Genomic DNA, 14067 nt, shown 5'->3' with positions numbered 1-14067 from the left:
CCACTCGGAAATTAGCTGTTAAGTGTTAACACTTAAAACACAAGTCAAAGACACTTTTTGACGACTTTTTAGCATTTCTCAAACTCTAACCTTCCCTAACTAACCTATGAAATGTAGTGCACCTAATTCGTTGAATTATTTAAGGTCAATGCATCTTTTTTGGGCGGTAACAAGGTTATGAATTATCATTCGGCTTTAACTTCTCTACACTGAGGTATAAAAGAACTTTTGCACTAAAAAATAATTATAATTAATTATCTATAACAACTGAAATTAGCTATAGTGACCTGCTACAACATGGAATAAATAAGTATTTCGGATTCGGAGTAGTAATAATATCTTAATGAAAGATCAACAGTAACACCCGATTTTAGCGCCTATAACGACGCAAGAAGATTGACTATTGTATAACTTCACTTGCATTCATATGTAGCGTGAAAAACACACAAAAGATTGCAGTTTCCAAAAAGACATACTTATATCTTTTGCACGCTCAAAGATGAAAGATGATGCTCTTTTTTTATGAATTTCATGCCATCAATAATAATGTTTCACAGTTTTGTATAGTCCACTTGGACACCTGTATTTGAGTAACTCAAGAATTTTCCCACTTACACTTGCTTTTAGCTTGTATTCTTCCTTCTGCTTGGAACACTGAGCTTTTACCAAAATTTATCATCACGTGTAACTATTCAATTCTTCCCTGTTTCAACTTCGAATCACAGGAAAACTGGAAATAAAAGAAAAGCTTTTTAAACCCAATTCCTAATAAAGGAATAAGACTACGCAATGCATTAACGTCTTAGACAGTATACGGTACATGACATAAAGTAATAAATTCATTAGTACTAGTTTTTGATTGAATTGTATCCATTTTCTCTGTCCAACATTTCATTGGTGATATTGAAAGCAACGGATGAAGCATAGTCCAGTTGGATATTATTGAAGACAGGCAGAGAATGATGGGGACATGACGAACAGTGCATTACGTATATGGTTATATCTCTCACCTAATTTCAGATATATTTTTTTTACTGTCTTCTGTTATTAATGAAAATTATTTGATTTAACAAAGTAACATCACAGCTCAAATATACAGACGATATCACTTATACAAACAACTAATTACAATTTATCTGTTCTCAGATCCTCAAGCTCTACCATTTCAAAATTCCAGGAAAACAAACCGAAAGAATAAATCAAAGGATGAGGAAGAAATAATATCTATCAGAACTGTAAACTGAAAAAGAAAAAAAAAGGGTACAATCCCTAAAAGAATAGATATCAAACAACTACATTGTCCATCATGGAGATGCCTCTGACTCCGCAGTCATTTTGCCATTAGTAACCGAAGGTTGGTCAATTTCTTTACGAGAAGCTTCCCACAGCTGCTGTTCAATCCCCAGCTTCCTCAATTCTATTAAACCTCTTTCCACTGTGAAAAAGAGCAAAAGATTACCATTTGGAATTCTATACAGAATCGTAAGACGGTTTTGATTGAAATTATCAATTTTTCCACTCTACTTATTTACTTCCACCTTTAGCCAGACCCCAGCCAGTTCTTACAATTTCCAAATCATCACTCCCCTCTGTTTCTTAAGACCTCTGATTTTCAGCATTCAAGACCTCAGGAATGAATGATTAAAAAAGAGAAACAGACTAATAATGTTGTCCACAAAGTTATATCTCAAGTCATCGTTCTTTCCTCTGGCAGCGTCCTTTTTTGACCTGAATCCCTTATCTCTTTTTCATCCATTCTTCTCACTTGAGTGGGGGCCCCCCCCCCCCCCCCAAAAAAAAAAAAAACGTTCCCTTTTCATATCCAAAATAATTCTAACCTATAAAATGTGTAGTTAGTTGCTCAATAACTAGTGGTTCTTAATTAAACAGAAAAAAGAAACAGGAAAAAAGTTGGCTGAGAATGGTTCTACTTAAGTTGATTAAATATAAGGAAAAAAAGTATATATAAGGGCACACTATGACAGTATACGGTTCCTGGAATCTTTAAAGCGGTTAACCAACCTTTCCTTAAAATGGTTAATCATCCTTTCACATATAATGGTTTACCTCAAACCACCACCATCATGCCAAGAATCTATAAACTTTTTAAAAAAAGCTGGAAGGAATTTTTGGTAAAAACTAGGAAAAAACTTTTTGGTAACAACTTCCAGTGAGCAATAAACTCAATCTGAAGGTTATGTCAAGCCCTATCAGTGGGGAAGGGAGAGAAGAATTTCAATTCTTTTTTTGATCAGGTAGAGTGAAGAGTTTCAATTCTTTCAGCTGTCCTTCAGAAATATGTAGAATAAGAAACAAAGAGATAGAGCACCTGGATGGAAGACAAAATTATAGAAGATAATATTCTATGGCACCACTGACAACAGCAACTCTAGGTGCGGGTCCAATGCTAACCAATGCCTGTGATTAGCAATTATAGCTTTCCAAATAATGTTCTTCCACCGAGGCCAACAAAGCATATTCTATGGCACCACTGACAACATGAAGTCTAGGTAACACTAGCTTTGTGGGTCCAATCTGACCATTGCCAATTATAGTTGTACACAAATATAGCTTTTGCACCAAGGCCTACAAAGTAATGCCAGTTATAGTTTTACACTACATAGCTTTTCCACCAAGGCCTACAAAGTATGGACTTCGCAACCATGACAAGTGGAAGCTCTTAACGTGCTTTTAGGGACATCTTAATTTCTGCGCAGGTCGAGCAAAGTGTAACTCCCTTAAGAGTGTGTGTGTTTGGGGGGGGGGGGGGGGGGCTGTGTAACTTTAAATAGTCAGATATTGTTCAGAATTGATTCTTTTACTTTCCTTGAGCTGTTTAAATTGAAAAATTCCATTGCTAGAGCTTGTGAGACACTATTTGGTTGTAACTTCTCCCAGCACCCACTTTTGCTGGGTATACCTCATGACAACACTCTTGTTTTCATGTCAAGTTCAAAGAGTCGGACCCCTAACAAACCACCTGCACCCTTTGAAACTCGACATCCTCATCGAGGCCAACTCAATTTATAAGTCCTAAAGGGTTGACAAGAGGGGTTGCTCTGATAGTAAGCAACCTCCACTTCCAACCAAGATGTTGTGAGTTCGAGTCACCCCAAGAGCAAGGTGGGGAGTTCTTGGAGGGAAGGATGCCGAGGGTCTATTGGAAACAGCCTCTCTACCTCATGGTAGGGGTAAGGTCTGCGTACACACTACCCTCCCCAAACCCCACTAGTGGGATTATACTGGGTTGTTGTTGTTGTTGTTGTTGTAAAGGGTTGACAAGCAACGGCTTGGCTTCTCTCCAATTCTGCCACAATTGCATTGACCCCAGCAACTTCTCAAAGTTCCATATTAGCAATCCAAAAAAAAACTAGTGAGACACTACATGTGTGCATATTTCTCAATAGACTTCAGTTTCCATGTTAAACATACTCCCCCCTCTATCCCAATTTATGGGACACTTTTTCATTTTTAGTCAGCCTCAAAAAGAATGACACAATTATATACTCAATTTAAAATTTAACTTTAAAATACTCATATTACCATTAATGGGATGATAATCACACAAATATCTATGGGCTTGTTTTAGACCAAAAGTTTTAAAGGTCTTCCTTTCTTTCTTAAACTCTGCACCAAGTCAAAACACCATCACATTAATTTGGACAGAGGGAGTAATTTCCTAAAATTTAAAAGGTGGAGTGCAGTAGACAGACCAATTTACCCCCTATCCTACTCAAGCTAGCATCACAAAACGGGACATCCTGAGAGTTAATATAATGAACATGAGACTCGGCTATTTATTGCAGGTGTTTGGGCATTCATTAGTAGTATAAAATAACTAACAATTTTTTTTATGCTTATAGCTTGATTAAACATAATAGGATTCTAGGTACAAGGACAGATTAGGAAGAAACTTTTTTGCAATAGGAATTTCCGTGTAAGGCTCGAATGGAACTGTCTAAGTTGCAACGATGGAATGTGAAAGCTAAGACCATTATTTGAAATTTTCTTGAGAATATTTATTTGAACTTTTATTAGTAGTATGGATTGTATTTCTTTATTCAAGAAAAAGTAGGGGAAATGAATTACCATCAACAGCATCATGAGTGGTTGGTGTTTGCCCACTACGGCTAATCCAGAACTGAAGCCTCTCTTCTGCAATATCTTCTTCTACACAATGCACTTTTGCTCTCCTCCAGAAGTATGTAAGCCAAGCCTGCAATTTTAGCAATGGCTCATCATGTGGTGGAACTAATGCAACGAGATTGGTCAAGTGGCAAAACCAAATACTCCTCAAGACTTTGTAACTTGTACTAGTTTCAACATTCAACTAAAAGATTACAAAGTTTCCGTCCAGCAAAATTGGTCTGACCAGGAGTGTTTTTTTCTTGTGATAGGTAGAGTATGATATGTATTAAAACATACTACAATTTTAACTTCATTATGCTATGAGGGAAACAATGAAAAAGCTCAACCTTCATAAACATCGTTTAACTTCGTTTTTCTTTTGATAGGTAAAGGAGTATGATATGTATTAAAACATACTAAAGTTTTAACTTCATTATGCTATGAGGGAAATGAAAAGGCTCAGCATGCCAATTGATATAAAGGGCCAATACAACAAACAGAAGAGGAAATGGCTCCAGAACAAAATAACTAAATCAACAAAGAAGACAACAGACCTCCTTGAAAAGAACATCTTCTGACTCCTCTTGGCTCAACTCTGCAACCAAAAACACAAAAATCTTAATCAAAATCTCGAAGAAGGCATTTCTTATACCACAGCAAATCAACAAGTCAACAGCCTCCAGTATTAGCAAACCATGACCTATATACCAAACACCTAGAAAAAAGACAAATACTGAAGTCCAGAATGGGGAGACGTAACTGATTTATGTTAATGTACTTTTTTCAAGACGACAAAACTGATTTATAAAAGGAGTTGCATCTTTAACTAACATCTGCATAGCAGCCCCAAAGAAAGTCTATATGTACAGAACATAGGATCAAGAAGGGATTCATCCAGCTGCTCTCAAATAAAAAGCAGGTTTTCTTCAAAACTTGGGGTGGGCGAATTGAGTTCAGAAAAGGGAGAATGACATAGAAAGCACTTCATTTAACAATTTCTAAAAATATAACTGTAGATAATTGATCTACCAATCCTAGTTAAGGAGAATATTAAAATAACCAGCAGATCAAGGTATTCCAAATCGAACATGGCCAAATTTGTATCAAGTGGATCAAGCATGTTCCTTACCATATGCATCCATCAACTTGGGGTCAACAGATGATTTAGGATCTGCCAAGCAACAAAAGCATAAAATACAGAGTAAGTTTTATTCTATTTTCAAACTCAAAACACAGCTAGCACTCACGAAAGATGGACTAGGGGTTGAAACATAAGAGAACTGGACACAGATGGAACAGCAAGACTATCAAATTAATCATTAAGGAAAAGTACATGTGCCACTGGATGCTCAGCAAGCAGTCAAGTTATTAATAGTCTTTAGGATGGCAAAATGGTGAAGGTAAACCATCATTGAAGTTCTCATGCACAACTTCTAATATGCAGGTTTACATGGCCAGAAGAAGACATGCCCTACTGCAATTATGTAACATCAGATACGGTGTCAAGAAAAAGTGCATGAACTCTAGGAGATGGCCAACTTTGACGTGTATATGCATATAGCAGATAAACGTGAGATGAGAGGAGTACAAACTAGACAACATCAGTATCATTCATTGAAACCAACAGAACAAAAATTCACAAAATCATAACTCATAACGCATACCAGAGGATTGACGGACGACATTTGAGCGCCGAGGCTGTGCCAATGCAAGAATAACAGCATCCTCAACCTAAAGCAGAAAAAAATATTGTTTACCAGAATATACTACACAGCTTTTACGACATATAATAGGAACCATGATTAAAGAAACAAACAGAAACCTTCAGGGAAGCTAATTCTCTTAGAGCCATTTCAACTGACAGCATACTCTCAATATTTCCCTCTCCAGATAAGTCACTAATGTCGCGAACACGTTTGCTCCGATCAGAATCATCGCCACCTGCTCAACACAAGAGATATTAAAATCCAACTTAGATGCAAAGAGAAAACATAAGAAGCAGAATGAATGGTATGTTTTGGAGTTAATGCAGGACGGAAAATTGCAAGGGAAGAGCTAAGCACCACTCCAGGATTCCTCCCTGGCCTTCTGCCCAGCAGAAATCACAACTTCAAATGGAAGAGGTGCAAAAGATGACCAATGCTCATGCTTTGCCCCTGCTATATCTGCACAGATACCTGAAAGCACAAAAGTTAGCCACACCAATTCATAATTAGCATCCCCCCACCCCCACAAAAGAGGCAAGTAAATATTAAAGAAAACAGGTTTGGGTATTACGATGCGGGTTGGAAATTTTGAGGCGGGTCGGGAATTTATTTAAGGGCTTTTAACACATTTGGCCGCTCAGTCAAAAATATTTATAGCCCCTAGCCAATATACATATATTATACAATAATTATGTCCAATAATATATACGTTTGTCGGCTAACTTTTGGGCGGGCGGCTATTTAAGTTTCTCTTTATTTAAAATGTGATTTCCACGTGGAAGCTTTATGGGCCGCCATGTTTTAAATTAAACGTCCCCCGCAGGCCAAAATAAGTCTGCTGGCAGAGGCAACGGTAAATTTAGGCCGAAAAGATGCGGTAAGAGCTCTCATGATCCAATAGGTTAACGGAGGATATTTTAAGACAAATCGGATACGATAGGGGTATTTTTGAATCATATGAATCCCCAGTGTCCGTCTCGCTCCATTTAAACTCGTCTCGATCCAATATTATAAAAACTTAGAAGTTTTCTACATTTCCTAAACTTAAAGGCATCTTAATCTATGACAAAACCAAAAGACTCCTAATGCACATTGGACCTAAAGTTAGCGTACTAACATAACTAAACTTAATCCGACCTAATTGGTGTTGCCTATATATATATATATATATATATATATATATATATATATATATATATATATATATATATATATAGGTTAACGGAGGATATTTTAAGACAAATCGGATACGATAGGGGTATTTTTGAATCATATGAATCCCCAGTGTCCGTCTCGCTCCATTTAAACTCGTCTCGATCCAATATTATAAAAACTTAGAAGTTTTCTACATTTCCTAAACTTAAAGGCATCTTAATCTATGACAAAACCAAAAGACTCCTAATGCACATTGGACCTAAAGTTAGCGTACTAACATAACTAAACTTAATCCGACCTAATTGGTGTTGCCTATATATATATATATATATATATATATATATATATATATATATATATATATAGGTTAACGGAGGATATTTTAAGACAAATCGGATACGATAGGGGTATTTTTGAATCATATGAATCCCCAGTGTCCGTCTCGCTCCATTTAAACTCGTCTCGATCCAATATTATAAAAACTTAGAAGTTTTCTACATTTCCTAAACTTAAAGGCATCTTAATCTATGACAAAACCAAAAGACTCCTAATGCACATTGGACCTAAAGTTAGCGTACTAACATAACTAAACTTAATCCGACCTAATTGGTGTTGCCTATATATATATATATATATATATATATATATATTTATATATATATATATATATATATATATATCTTTTTATTCTATTACGCCATTTTATTCTATAGATTTGAATGGATTCCAAGGGATTGTAGGTATTTCAAGACAACTTTCTTCCATGTGATTTCACGTATACTCGACCCCCCTTTTAACACCTCAATCACAATGGCGTCGCACCTAAGGACTGGTGTATCTGGAGGTCGATGTAGGACAAACTAACTTCACTTGAACCTTCTCTAAAACTTCATCAATCTCTCAAGTCAACTGAACTAGAGGAGCTTTCTCAAAATTCAAATTTTGCTACATTTTGCTACATTTTGTACACTATCAGTAATCATGGTATTTCTCTACTTGTTAAGCCAAGAGCCCAAGAAACACGTTTTCTCCCATATAAGCAAACGAAAGATGCAAAAGATTGTTCTTTCTCATAAAAAGATGCTAAAGATTGTAACTTCAAAACAGTACACTACATATTACAACCACTGATTAAATCCACAAGAAAATTCTGATTAAGCAAATTACCATAGTGTACAGCTAGGCCCCAATATCGAGATAGCCAACATCTCTTTAGAACCACCTCCTCCTAGAATGTCAAAAGGCCAACAGAGATCAAAGTGAGGAAGACCGAGTAGTGAGTAGCATAAATTTGAAGCTAAAGCAAAAAAGTTATTTCGCAAGAATTCAAACAATAACCATCTCTTCATGGGTCAAAATCATTCTCTGTGTCATTGTTCGAAGAGCTTTTGCTTCAGATTCAGCTTCCTGAAGTTGTTCCATTGCATTCGCAGTGTCGTCCTTCAAGTTCTGATTAAAACAAAATTGCACAAAAAGTAAAGAGAAAGATCAGTGACAATAAAAAGCACCCAGCACCCAGAGAGTAGCACGAACTTGGGGGGGGAGGGGGGATGTAAGTCCTAAGAGTAGCATGAACTAACTTCAATTTCAGTACGAAGTATTGTAATTTCTTCATCTCTTCCATCCTTAGTTTGCTGTGCAGCTTTAAGAGCAGCCTGCAATAACATTGCAGGAGAAAAACAGTATCATCAGACCAGAAGCAATAGAAGCATAAACATTAAGCAAGCAAGCATGATAATTATCCTAATTTCCGTTAAGACTTGTCTAGACAGTAGACACATAAGCTAAAGTTAAAAGACTAAAAGGGTTTGACAAGCAACAGTCTTTGACGAATCAGTGACACAGTTGAGTAATCATGTATGACTTCACTACTTGTAATCACAGTTCTGCAAGCTACCTCTCTCTGGCGAAGTGCTTCTTGCTTCCTGTTGTCATTATGCATACCATCAGACAATGTTTGTTAAGCATAAATATGGAAGGGGAGAAAACATTACAAATAGTACCTGCTTAATAATTTGGCTTCAAGTGATAGTCCTTCTCCAAGAGAAGCAACCTGTAAATAAGGAATTGCAATAGCTTCATACAACTGTTAAATCTAGAAAACTAAACTAAGGCAAACCATGACCTCAAAAACTAGAATCCTGTTCTAAAGCCATAAGGAAACTATGTCTCACTGAGTAAAGACCAGATAGAGTTATTATCATTAGTTGACTGAAACCGCTTTCGCACAGTAATCAGCTTCACCCCTTCTATTGGTGTTTATAATTAACTTAACATTTTAAAGTGTCCCTGGGAACAGACCATTTACTATTGGTGAATTACCTGTTTCTCCAACAAACGAACCCTAGCTTCAGCTTCTTCGCGTTGTTCTTCTGTATGACGTAGCTGTAAGTTACATCAGCCATTATGATCCAGAAAAACACAAAGTCGCTCAAGCTATTTTTTCATCTATTCTCTAAATGTAGAAAGGTAAGAAAGCTAACCTTATCTAAAATAACATCGTTTTCTTCTTGAAGCATATCAAGCTGCAAAGGAATTACAAAATTCTCATTCGAATGTTATCAAAACTGTCATTTATCCAATCATCCAAATTACGCGAGCCTCAAGAGATAATGAAGACATGCTCCAGAATGGATAAGTCTAGCCTATTTTAGAAGCCATCCAGACAGCATCTTCACTTAGATGACATACCTCATCACGAAGCGCAGAAGCCTCGTGCTCATTTCCTGAACCCTTCAAATCAATGCGTCCTAATTCTGGTGTGAACCTAAAATTATTTCTAATACAGTTAAAGATCATCGTCGCTTGCCGTGATACAAAAGAATGCACATTGCATCGAAATATCATACAGTTGGGGACATCAATTATAGTATAATTTTCATATACTCCCTCCGTTTTAATTTATGTGAACCTATTTGACTGGGCACATAGTTTGACTTTTAAACTTGTAGTGTAAAATGAGGCACATATAATTTGGGTGGCATCATTGCATAAAAGGTAAATTGTTTCCAAATATGGAAAAGAGTCATTCTTTTTGGCACAGAGTAAAAAGGAAATAGGTTCACATAAATTGAAACGGAGTGAGTATGTCATATGGTTATTTGCCACAGTCGCTCCTGTATGTCACAGGAAGAATGCTTTCTTATGTAGTCTAACATATGGAATGGAGGCGCAGTCGACTGATAGTTGATTGATTGCTCTTGAAAATCATAGGAATATTCCTTAATTCTATGACCACATGAGTAGTCCCTTAATTCTATGTAGTGTGACATGAATTCAATAAATAAATTACATTTACATCCAATCTTTTACAAATTAAACATCATAAGCAATGAAAAGATGATTTAAAATGCCAAAAGTTAGACAAGATGAGAACTAGACAGAAACTCAACGTCAGGTCACAAAGTCACAATTTCAGTTTCAGTCCAACTGCAATCTGTTTCTAGTTCGAGTTTCAAAATGGGCAACACAGAAGTAGTAATCCATATCTTCAATGCAAGTATTAAATAAGCATTGGAAATTTGAAGTTAAACGTGCACTAGTTTAGCCAACCACAAGATGCATTTTAACAAATTACACGAAGAATAAGACACAATGCTGCTAGTTCAAGCTAATCATACTAGTCAACGTGTACAACATTTAGAAAATTGAATTAAATCAAGAAATTAGTAGATGTATGAGTAGAAGATAAAATAATAACAATGGTTACCTTTTCTCTCTCAAGCGACTACTAGGAGGTTCTACTGGCGGTATGGAAACTGGAGTTCTCAATGATGACCTACTTGGCGGCACTATTGCTCCGGTTGTTGTTGTTGCTACTGACGTACGAACAGACATCGAGGCTCTTCCAGTTGACGATGAACGAACAGAAGGAGTGTGATCCATAAAGTTCCGACCTAACTAAACATGGTAGCATCTAATTATCATCAGAAAAGAAGCCTCAAGCAAAGTGTTTCTATGAATAGTTAAAAGCATTAGTCCTTTACAAAAACAAAAAGTGACAAGTAGACATGTCTTCCAGAAAGTGCACAACAGATCACAAGAGTCAGACAGACTTCACTTTTGCAACAGTGAGATCTCCTTTATATAGAAGCCATTTTTTCATTCTTATTTTTTCTTTTGGACAAGAGAAACCAATATTTAATAGCCCACACCCCATAGCATGCGGCTTCATGACTTCTTCTTCTCTTCAACCCCCCCCCCCCCGACTCGTATAAATGCTGGCTCGCAAGACGAGAAGTAAACTTCTAAGAACAGCCTTAGGGCCGTTAGAACATGATATATCTAAACCAAAATTATTTCATTGAGTCTTGAGCCAGCGGAAGAAAAGTCAAATTAAAACCACATGACTACACTTTCCCTCATAGTCAAGCAATGTTTGCATATGTTTCAAGTCAGAAGGTGTATTGCCTGAGCAAAGGGTTGACCTGCAAATATTTTTGTTCCCTCTTAATTTTTCCCATCAATAATCTGATTAACCAACTGATTTCAATCCAAACAAATCCACTTAATTACGCAACAACAACGAATCATTCATAACCTCATATCACATCATGCAATAACTATGCAGAAAACTTAGCATAGGAAACACAATTCAATAAAAAAAAGTGAATCAAAATTACCGCGGGGGAAGGAGATCTATTAGGCTTGGCTAGTGAAATAGCTGACAAACCAATGCTCTTGCTGTTGCTATTACTCCTATGGTCGTTAGTGGAGAAAGCAGCTGTAGGACGCCGAAACCCTAGATCATCATCATCCTCGTCGTCATCAGGAGGCGGCTGAGAAGAAGCCATGACTTGTGCCAAACGCTGAGCAGCAGCTTTGGCGGCGACATTCTGAGTCCTCTTTATAGTAGACATGCCTGTCACCGTAGGAGGCAACCGAGCACGGGGATGAGCCGGCGATCCCGCCGGCGAAGATGAACCTGTGCTGCTTGACCCTCCGCTCCACTGCCGAGCGTACACCGGACTTCCCGTCCTCCGCCGATCCATCAACTCTGCAACTCTCTGTGTGTGTGCGTGTGTGATTGTACAAGGTATAGATAGATGTATATGAATTTTTAGAAATTTCTAGATTTTTAATGACATCGTTGGGACCTAGATTTTCTCCCGGAGGAGGAGAAAAAAAAAAGATCGGGAGGAGAAAGAGATTTGACGGCGTCAAGACGTCAGTCGGAAGAAGTAATAAAGAAAAACGAAACGCGTATCGCCGGAGAGATAAAAACGGAAGAAAAGACCGTTTGAAACAGCTAGCTCTGATTTCAGAGCGGCTTCAGTTACCGTCAAGTCAACTGGACCTTGAGCTATTTTTTATTTTCATTTTCATCTCGGCGTTGTCCCCAAACTTCTCAATGCTCCTCTTAACACCCTTTTAAGAAGCTTTTTTCTTCTATCACACTTCTAGGACTTTTAATTTTTTAGACAAAATAATTCAAGTTATAACGAATTCGTAAGACACGGCTAAACTAAAGTTATGTTACTTCCTTACATTATTGGTATTACTTATCATAAAAAATTAATAATATACTTATAATTATCTTATAAATAAGTTAATTATTTAAATATTTCTAGCAACATTAGTGTATTGAACTTAAACTCTAAACTAATAAGAATGTTAATATAGCTGTGTGCCTTAAATGATGCTTTAATATACTCAAAATCCACTTCTGCTATCTTCATAGTATTTGATTTCATTGTTCTTTGATATTTTTTTGGGGCATAAACTCTAGAATTAACTAAATTAGTCAAAACTAGAATGTCAATGTATTTCTAGTTTTTTCATCCTTCGGCTTTCAAAAAAAATATATTATTCTCTTCACCAAACTTGGTAATTAACCAATTTGTTTATACGCTGTCACCTGCCAAATTATGGTTAGATGGATTTACAAACCATACCAGCCAATAAAAGTACTTAACCATACTTGGTATGTACTATAATCTTTATTTTATTCGTGTTTTTATATAATAAATCTCATTCAAAGTGGGAAAATAATTAGCTAAACAGGATATTATAGTACACTAATCGAAATTTTGCTTTTGGAGAAGTATAGAAAAGTTTCATTCCAGTAACATATAACACTATTGTTTACCTGTAAAATGGTATAATTGAATTTATACGTAATTTTTAGATAAATGAACAAATTTGATTCTGAAATAATGCAATAATTAAAGAAATGTACAATACTTAGCCTTAAAATGTAGATGAAACAACACAGATGACGGTTTCGGGAACAAAGTTTTCAGGCACAACAATGATGAGATTAAAAAGCGGGAAAGTAAGATTGTATTAAACTTTGTATAGAATGTAGTGTAAGTTTAGCCAGAAAATTCGTGTCATTTACAATGATAACTGGGCTCATTATTTATAGATGTGTCTAGGGAAGGAGGTCCTAGGATCATGCCCTCCTTTAATGTCAATTATGAGGGTCATTGATGAAGATGTAACGGTGAACATAAATGTCAAATTCTCTGTAACGGGTCATAGCTCTTAATACTGTAAAATATTTCTTATTAAATGCTACCGGGCGCAGAGCATTTAATGCACCTTTATGAACGTTATCCCTTCCGGTGACAAGCGGAATAACTGCGTTCGGTCTTTGATCATCCCCGTCTTGGGTTCCACGTGTCGTTCCTTTAGATGACCATGTGTCATATCATATTTCACCCTATAGAGATAGTTCCCCTGCTTTTCGGTGACATAACTTTGTGTTATCGGGAAGTTGGTAGAAACACTCTTTTGGCGGGAATTACTATAACTCCATCTGAAGGCTTCTGTATATCTCTCCGCATTTAATGCCCCAAACACGCGTTATCCCACGATTCAGCACAGCTTTTGCCGATTGTCGAGGTAATCATGGCCATAAATTTAGTCGTCTTTACTTATACGCATCATTCTTTTCCTTTGCACTTCATAAGTTCTCGAGCTTCTCATTTGCATCTTTGTTCTCCATCCTTTCTCTAATTCTCTTCAAACAAAAACTTTTTCCTTCTTCCTATTCAATGGCTTCTTCCTCCAAGCGTGCCAGTTCTTCAAAGAACAATAACAAAGTCGAGGATTCTGCTCCTACAATGGTGAGTTC

At 36.6% G+C, this 14067-nt stretch overlaps 1 protein-coding gene across 2 annotated transcripts; it reads right to left on the bottom strand.

Annotated features, from left to right (window-relative positions):
* Positions 1-1080: 1080 nt before the first annotated feature.
* On the bottom strand, positions 1081-12337 carry LOC107771219 (coiled-coil domain-containing protein SCD2). 2 transcript variants are annotated; one of them, XM_016590563.2, is made up of 17 exons: positions 11612-12337; positions 10699-10889; positions 9681-9756; positions 9473-9514; positions 9312-9374; positions 8993-9042; positions 8887-8914; positions 8570-8644; positions 8328-8438; positions 8157-8217; positions 6192-6305; positions 5951-6069; positions 5793-5859; positions 5258-5299; positions 4683-4723; positions 4090-4216; positions 1081-1435 (listed from the first exon to the last, which is right to left on the bottom strand). In XM_016590563.2, exons 1-17 carry the CDS (start codon positions 11978-11980, stop codon positions 1305-1307), a joined length of 1707 nt encoding a protein of 568 aa, XP_016446049.2. In that variant the 5' UTR covers positions 11981-12337; the 3' UTR covers positions 1081-1304. The 2 variants fall into 2 exon arrangements, with proteins under 2 accessions (XP_016446049.2, XP_075107546.1); XM_075251445.1 differs by having other exon boundaries at positions 10699-10885.
* Positions 12338-14067: the final 1730 nt, after the last annotated feature.

Source organism: Nicotiana tabacum, chromosome 4 (assembly GCF_000715075.1).
Source record: "Nicotiana tabacum cultivar K326 chromosome 4, ASM71507v2, whole genome shotgun sequence".
In the NCBI taxonomy this organism is placed as follows: Eukaryota; Viridiplantae; Streptophyta; class Magnoliopsida; order Solanales; family Solanaceae; genus Nicotiana; species Nicotiana tabacum.
Note: the sequence above shows the minus strand (reverse complement) of the source record. Positions and strands in the feature narration are given on the sequence as shown.